Source organism: Poecilia formosa, unplaced genomic scaffold (assembly GCF_000485575.1).
Source record: "Poecilia formosa unplaced genomic scaffold, Poecilia_formosa-5.1.2 Scaffold317, whole genome shotgun sequence".
Classification (NCBI taxonomy): Eukaryota; Metazoa; Chordata; class Actinopteri; order Cyprinodontiformes; family Poeciliidae; genus Poecilia; species Poecilia formosa.
In genome coordinates, this window is record NW_006800256.1 from 748678 (window position 1) to 757317 (window position 8640).

The following is an 8640-nucleotide window of genomic DNA, read 5'->3' on the forward strand; positions in this document are numbered from 1 at the left end:
CCACTAAGGGGAAAAGCTGGATCGTCTCTTGATTTCCTTTTAGCTAAAAAAAATGAAGTGTGCTGCTGTGTGTTTTATTCCAGACAACACAGACCCAGATGACTTCATAACCAGACCCACCCCTGGTCCCAGAACAAAGTCTGAAGAATTGCACATTATTCAGGTTTAGATACCTCTTCATTGTACCAGTAACCGTATTAATCTTATATGTTGCATTCCATGTGTGAGGCACCTATCTCCAAAATATATTGCCACAGCTATTAATGACAAATTCCCTACACCTCCATCTTATCTTTTGTCCCATTATAAAGTTTATAATCCACATGGTGAAGATTCTGAAGAAGACACTCATGATTACTAACCCAGAAACCCTTCTTCATACGACGTTTAAGCATACACTGAGAGGTGTGACACTTTCTTTTATTGTTAGGTTTGTTTTCAAAAGGTGGATTTTATCTTAGGGAGAAGTAAGGCTTGTTTGATTGTGTCCATCATACAGTGGGAAAAAAAAGATCAATTCATATTATTTATTCCAACTTGACAACAACAGCTAAATATAAAAACATGTACAGCCAAAACTGTCTATTTTTAACACAGTTTGAAACTAATTAAAATCTTTATTTGTTAAACACAAAAGCGGTGCATTTTATTGGTTTTCAGGCTTGCTAAAACTAGCTTTGTATAGAACATGCATACAATCTGAAACCTTGAATTAGTGATTCTACATTGATTAAAGAAAACTGTGATAATCGTCTGTGAAACATTTGAAACGCTTCATGTTTATTATACAGTAATAAGATTCAGTCTTAGCTAAAGCTTCACTTGTGACATGTTTCTTTCTCCAGTTTAACAAACAGTCATCCACTAAAACAAGTGTCAAGTCTTCCAAAGTAAAAAAAAACAGACTTTTTTAAATTTTTTACAACTATGGCTTTTTAAGAAATCATTAATTACTATAATAATTACTAAATTTTGTTTTAAATTAATAATCTTGGAGCAAAGTTGTTTCAGTATCCCTTATGGTGGTCCTTGCCATGACTTCAGATGAGCTGTCAATTTGAAAGACAGGAAGATGTTTTATTCAAATCATATACACCATTGATCAATAATGTTGAAAATAAAATTCAATACTTTACCCTTTTCATGAGATTTCCTAATCTGAGTCATTCTTAAGCTTATTGTAGATTGTCTTTACCACTGCGAACTCTGCTGAAACATCTAACAAAGCAGGTTTTGATTAAATGTAACATCAAATATTTACAGAATGTCTTTCAGGCCACATTTTAAACACAAATAAGTCTTGATTTACCTGGAAACGAATGACCGTCTGATCTGAGGGAGAGGTCAATGGAGTTGTTCAATGTGTCGTCCATTGTTTTCAAAATTTCCACCTAATTTAACATTAAAATCTTTATTTTTAGGTAGAAATCTAAAGCTGGATTAAAGACAAACTAATTTACACATGCAGCACCCTCTGCAATTACTCATATATGTATGAGTAATTGCAGGGGGAAATCAATAGATTTCCTTTTTAGATTCTTTTTGCTAAAGAATCTAAAAGAATAAAAAAAAAATTAGATTCTTCTAAAGAATATAAAANCAATCCAGAATGAGATCATTAAGTGACATTAAATGTAATTTCTAGTGTTCTTGATTCTCCCTCTGATGCATTGTATAGAGGATGTTTATCATAACGACTACTCTTTTAATTAGAAATTAATAAGGAAGTGTTTTATGAGCGGTTCCTTTTTTTTCCATGGAGCGGTAAATCAAGAAGTTTCAGGCTGGTATCATCAGATACTTATTGTAATGTCCTGGGGCAAATGCTTTATCCCTGACTCTCACCCTTACGTGCAAATTTTAACCCTGTGGTTCTGTTTTCCTTTGTTTCTTTGCACCAGGAAATATATGCAAACTTTGCTTTGCAGAAACATGCACATTGCACACACCTTAAATTCCAACCTCATACATGGTTTCGTTTTAGATTAATTTGGATAAATTTCAGCTTATAAAAAAAAAGGTCAACAAGTCTTCTCTTATGTCATCACCTCAGGATTTGCCTTATATTTGGTTTGTGCATCTCTTGTTTTCTTTATTCTGAGTATTTAAAATGTACATAAGTGGATATAAACTTGACCTGCTAGTCTTTTAGAGTCCTTCCTTTCCTATGTCAAAACATGCTTGATCAGGAGAAAGGAAAGTTGGAAAAAATCTCACTCCATGTAGATTCTAGAGACCATTACCAGGACCAAGATGAAAAAAGTCTGAGTGGGATAGATGGAAATTAAAATCAGAAAAATGTAAAAACATTGGACATGTTGACAGACGTGATTCTCCACTAACTTTAAAAATGTAGTCATTTTAAAAAATCTTCAAAACTGCACCAGTGTACAGTGTGACAAATATGTCACAATGAAGAAAAAAAAAACATCTGTGTGCTGTATAATTAATGCTGTATCTGTTCAAGTTGGAACGTAGTGAACAGATCGGAATCAGACAGGAATCAGATGGGAGCTGATTCATTTAGGATTAAAATCTGTTTCCATGGTCCAGCCTTCCTCAACAGGTCTCTGAATTTCTATCGGCTGCGCAACTTCACTTAACGCTGCTCTTTATTGCACACTGCATCCAAGCTGAGTAGATCGTGATGCAGAGGTGAGAGTGAAGCAGAGTAAAGAACGACTGCTGCGCACATATTGAAATACAACAGCTTTTTGCAGCAGGTTCTGGTGCCACTAAGGGGAAAAGCTGGATCGTCTCTTGATTTCCTTTTAGCTAAAAAAGATGAAGTGTGCTGCTGTGTGTTTTATTCCAGACAACACAGACCCAGATGACTTCATAACCAGACTTTTAGATTCTTTTTGCTAAAGAATCTAAAAGAATACAAAAAATCTTTTAGATTCTTCTAAAGAATATAAAAGATTTTTTGCACAAAACAAAGTTTTAATAAACTCAATTTATTAAAAGTTTTAATACACTTTGTTTTGTGCAATACCATAATCTAAGACTGCCACACTTATCAATGTATCTGGTCTTATGAAAAAGCAGAACTTTCAGTCAGACATGTTGTCTAGGATCTTTTACTACAAATTTATTGCCAGAAAAAACACATTAAGGCTTCTGACTGGAAGTGTGTAAATTGGTCATATAGAAATTGAGCTTTCCAAGCTGCAAACACTCCAGGTTAATGTGAAATACAACAAACGATAGCTAGAAAATAGTACCTCATGCCCTGTTAGGTTAAGATTTCTAATGCTGTGGGCCTTTTTATTCTACTGAGTACTGTGGGAACCTTATTAGAGTGCATGACATCATGGAGGACTTTGTTTCTGATATACTTTTTACACAGATAGTTCAGATTTAGCTCTTGCTGGGCAGCATAGATGCTGTTTCAATATCAAAATAAGGACAAACCCTTAAGCTCAGCAGGTGGTTCAGCATGGCGTTTTTAGCCTTGGCAAACATGGTGCCCTTTGATACAAGAACATGTCTTGAGACTGTTTCTCTCATTTTCTCCAGCATACCAGGACCCGAGTATCCTGCTGCAGCTGCAACACAGAGATCAATCACAATTGGTAAGAAAGATTTTAAATATGTTTTACTGTAAAATAAAGTTTTTGTAATGATAGAAATTCTCACTCTTGTAGCACTCTTGCATGGTCTCCTCAATTGTCTCTGTCAGGCTGTTGTACATTATTTTCTTTTGATCTTTAATCTTTTTGTTCAGCTTTTTCTTAATTTTTTCCTCCTGTGAGACAAGTAAGAAAAGGAATTTTACCATGAAAAAAACTAAAGAGAAAATAGCTTTTTTTAAAATCTCATAAACTGTTCCAATGCTAAATGAAAGATGTATGGGCTATATATCTTTTCTCTATCATTTACCTCAGTCTGAAGAAAAATCAGCTGCAGCATCACATCTTTGTAATTTTCCTTCAGACTTTCAGTCTCAAGTGAAAACTTGTCAATGACACCATTGAATGGACCACATTTTCGTTCATTTCTGAAACATTTTGATATGCTGAAGTCATTCACAAATGGTACTTTATCATAATTTTCTTTTAATAAACCCTTGTATTGTGGATGTACAAATTTTACACTTTCATCAGAGTTGAACAATACTTTTCATGCATATTAAGTTCTTACGGGAAGGTTTTCCTGAATTCCTCATCAATGCTGTCAGTCAGGAACGAAGAGAGTTTCATGTTGAGGTTTATTTGTTTTCCCTTTTTGGGTTTGTAGACTCCACCACTTTTGAAAACACTCTTTAATGTTCTGTGATAACCACTACCACTCTTTCCCTTAAAAATAAGGCATCATTTCAAGCGCAACAGAAAATTTAAATTAACTCTGTGGTTACTGCCAAGCACCATACCCGAGGATATAGGAAGTTATGCAGCTTTTTTTCACATGAGATTTTAGCTCGTTCAACCCCTTCACACAGGCATTTCTCAAAAACCAGGCAAGCTCTTCCCATTGCTTTTTGGACTGGACCAAGTTGAAGGGCCATGTTTCTCTCAAGCTTTTCACACACTTCTGTGTGTATTCCAGGCTGAAAAAAGACAACTCCTTGTTAGCACTTGCTGTAAAAACTGGTAGCTGTTTATGACAGAGTAATTAATCTTGCCTCTGAAACTTGTTTTAATAATAATAATAATAATAATAATAAGAAGAAGAAGAAGAAGAAGAAGAAGAAGAAGAAGAAGAAGAAGGAGAAGAAGAAGAAGAAGAAGAAATAAGCAGGTTATTCAAAAACGTCTTTCAAGATCTTAAATGATGCTGCACAATAATCCATCCATCTTCCAACAAAGAGACAGACTGGACAAACAATCATGCATATATGCACACACACCCTAACACCTAAGGAAAATTTAGAGAGATCAATCAACCTGATGGTCATATTTTTTGACTGTGGGAGGAAGCTGGAATAGTTTGAAAGAGCTGCACAATAATTAAATTAATAAATAAAAAGAAATATCAAATGACATGCAGAAAATGGCAATTAAGAGCATTACATATTAAAAAGTGAACTGGCTTTGAAAATAGATAGACATTTAGTGTTACAGCTGATACTGGAGGTGAGATGGCCTACTCAACTTTAAACTTCCAATCTAATGGTAGAAAGGAGAGAGACAAAAAACTTGAGTCTCAGTCTGTGAAGAAGTGATGATGTGCAGAAACATCAGAGTGATGTGGAGGTGAAAGGTTATGGAGAGACCTTGAAGTTTGAGGAAACTCACCTCATTTCTTAACCTGACTCCATGAATCAAAGAGAGAATCCCATGAGCTCCAGAAACATAGTTCAGCGTCTCTGAGTGACTGTCATTGAGATTTTGCAAAAAATCTTGAAGCTCGGGGATTTCTGTGAAAGCAAAACCATCATTAACTCTTATTTCAACAGTGTCACAGTCAGAGTGCTGAGAGTTACCAACAAAGTGCTCAGAGAAATGAGAAATTTAACATACCAGTGTTCTCTGCACTGAGAACCTTTGGTTTCAGAAACTCCTTGGAGCTCACTGTGTACACTTTGAAAGAGTCATCACTGAAGTGTTTCTAGATAAAACAGATTTTGTTAATTTTATTTATTTTCTAGGATTAAGATCCCAGCAAGATCTATACAAACTCATCCATACATTTATCTTTAGTTGCATTGATTACTCCAAGTGGTCAGGTCTGCCTAAAAAGAATCTGATCCAGAACGTTACTGCTCATGTTCTGACTAAAACCAGGAGGATAGAGCACATCACCCCAGTTCTAAAGTCTTCACAATGGCCCTGTGTAGTTCAGAGAATAGATTTCAAGATACTGTTAGCTTATAAATCATTCAATGCCTTAGCACCAAAATGCAAAACAAGTCTTTTGGTTCTGGCTTGTTCTGCAAGCCAGAACCAGAACTACACATGGAGAAGCAGCTTTAAATCAAGATTAAAACCCTACTTGTTTGCAATATATATTGCTTGTTTCACAATGGGTGACTGTATGATGTTTTAATGATATAAACCTTTTGAACTACCTTGTCTTTGAAATATGCTATGCAAATAAACTTGACTTATTTTTTTGTAGCTATGAACAGTATTTATTTTAGTTGTTGTCTTGACATGCGAAGCTCACCTTAATCTTGTGTAGCTTGTTGAATTCTTTGCGCACCGCGTCCTTTACTTTAATGTTTCTTCTGAGGATTTCGGCCTGAAGATCAGCTGAGCTGATGGAAAAAGACATATTGATCCTTAGAGTTGCTTCAGCTGAAGAATTTTGATTCTACACATAATCCTGATCCATCACAAATCCTATTTATTGACAAGTTCAACTTTTATAGAGTTTAGTCAAAAGAGGATGAAGATTTGTGAACGAGACCCCTGTTGTGTTTCCCAATTACTAATTTTTAAGAGCATGTCTTAAATATTCAATTTAATTGCTCACTTTTATAACCTCATCTCACTTACTGATCAGTCGAGTCAATAACATCAGATTTTGTGCAGATAAAGTGAATGTCTCTGCACTCCCCACCGTTTCCTAGGAGACTACTGACACTCTTCAAGATTTCCCAGGATTCTTTCTCTGATGCTGCTCTGTTGATTTCAGTGACAATCCACACAGTAGAGCAGTTTCCAACAATCTGGAACAGATATAAAGATATAATGATCGATAATATGTGTTGATATGTTTCTGTTTTCCTTATATATAAATACGTTACCCCTTTCCACATTGTATCTCTGCTCTTGTTACGGTCTCCATTTCCAGGAAGATCCACAAGAGTGATGTGTTGGGGAAAATCATGTGGCACTTTGACAGTCACACACTTCACAAGAGGCCAATACCACCTCTTTATGCCTCTTTCTCCTCCATGATTTGATTCAGTTCTTGTGTATTTAATCATTTTAGCAGATAGCTCTTTAGCCTGCGAAAAATGGAAAGAAGGTAAACATGGGAAATTGGTTTAATTTGCAAGAACAAGTTTACAAATTTCATTTAATTCAACACCCCTTTTTGCTGCTAAATTATTGAATAGACAGATACGCTTGACAAGAAAGATATTTATTGTTTTCACTTTGTTGTTTAGGTTATTCAATCAGAAACATATTGGTGCAAAGTGCTGTTATACTTCAACTTTCAAATATTTCACAAATTACTGATCATTCCTGTAACTTCTTTGAAAATATACTTATTTAAAAATATGAACTGCAGACAGTGACATTATTTATCGACTTAGTCCACAAATTAGTACTTGAATAAACACAGAAATATAGTACATGAGCTGCTGTGCATAAACAATTTCTGTTTAAATGTGGGTGTGTGTCTTGCAAAGCAGGAGATGGAAACTTCTGCGCAAATATTTAGCTATAGGTGTGATTTGTAAAGGAAAATTGAAGAGTCATGTGTTCAACCAGCTGCTTACATACACACCTATTGGGTGTTTACATACGCATACATACTTTTAGAATGGATCCTACACAATCCTTTATAAATAAGATCCATGGTGTTTTTATTAAAGAGGATGGGCAGCATTAGATGTTCAGGTTGCACATTGTTGTCAGCAAACCTTCTCTCCATGTTTCATAAATTCCTAACAACATTTGTGGCCATTTTCAAGTGGTTTAACTTCATATATTAATAAAATATAACTAAACTGCCATTGTCTTTCCTTATTATTTGTGGCATATAAATGATTAAATGAAACCACTTATATATTTCTAGTTATTCCTGATTTTGTCTGTCCCGGTTTTCCATAGTAACATTTTCAACAATCCATTCACAATTTCACTCTTACTGTTTCACATGAGAGTATCTTTTCTGTCGATTGAAGAAATTCTGGTATTTCTTTAAAATACTTCGGATCCATTAGTTGTTCAGAAGATCTCTCTTTCCATTCCTCTCCATAGAGTGCCGACAGCTTTTCAACAACATCCTGATAATCATCATCCTCATCATCTTTTTTCTGATCTGTGGTATTCTCTTGAAGCTGACTCACTGACCACAACTCGTCTTTCCATTCCTAAACATAAAATAAAATCATGATTAGCTCTAATACATTGTGATTCTTCAGTTCTTCATGTGAAATAGGAAGGAATATTTCTATAGTTCTTTTACCTCTTTTGTGATAAATTCAATATGTGCCTCATAATTTGTGTTGCACATGTTCGCCTCCACTTTTATCATGACTGAAGTACATGCATTGACATCTCCCGACGGCAAAAGTTCCCTCTCGTCAATGACAGCGTTTATCAAACTGGTCTTTCCAGCTCCAGTTTTACCAAAAACACCAACCAGTTCTCTTCTGTCTGTCTCCAGATTCCTGATTTTATCCCTGTGAAAAGATAAAGGTGTGTTGTTTCATTAACTTTTAAAACATATTTATTGATGTGCAGGTTTTAGCATTTGTATTTGTATTTAGAACTGTATTGTAACAGGAATCTGAACCTGAGAATATTAACTTTTGAAGTCTTTTGTAAATACAAGGAGGTTGGAAAAGATTTTGAAAGATTTTGTAGAAACATATCTGTTAGGATGAGGAGGCATTTTAGTTGTTCCATCATTACACAACAAATACAGTCATCAACAACTGGGGGAAATATGAAACAACAGCGACATAAAGACTGAAACTCTGCCAATAGCTTGGTGATAACAAAAGTGTAGCTTCAGAAA

The 8640-nt window shown here is 35.0% G+C and overlaps 1 protein-coding gene across 1 annotated transcript in view; it reads right to left on the bottom strand.

Annotated features, from left to right (window-relative positions):
- Positions 1–516: 516 nt before the first annotated feature.
- LOC103152555 (nuclear GTPase SLIP-GC-like) overlaps positions 517–8640 on the bottom strand; it is a 10381-nt gene continuing 2257 nt past the window's right edge. Inside the window, exons 4-18 of the mRNA XM_016661183.1 lie at positions 8086–8302; positions 7766–7990; positions 6692–6895; positions 6441–6613; positions 6109–6199; positions 5463–5550; positions 5238–5359; positions 4373–4549; positions 4144–4298; positions 3883–4000; positions 3640–3748; positions 3415–3548; positions 1310–1391; positions 1137–1218; positions 517–1049 (exon numbers count right to left, since the gene is read on the bottom strand). Of these exons, the coding sequence (XP_016516669.1) occupies positions 1154–1218; positions 1310–1391; positions 3415–3548; positions 3640–3748; positions 3883–4000; positions 4144–4298; positions 4373–4549; positions 5238–5359; positions 5463–5550; positions 6109–6199; positions 6441–6613; positions 6692–6895; positions 7766–7990; positions 8086–8302 (1960 nt within the window). The 3' untranslated portion in view covers positions 517–1049; positions 1137–1153. The remainder of the gene's footprint in view (positions 1050–1136; positions 1219–1309; positions 1392–3414; positions 3549–3639; positions 3749–3882; positions 4001–4143; positions 4299–4372; positions 4550–5237; positions 5360–5462; positions 5551–6108; positions 6200–6440; positions 6614–6691; positions 6896–7765; positions 7991–8085; positions 8303–8640) is intronic.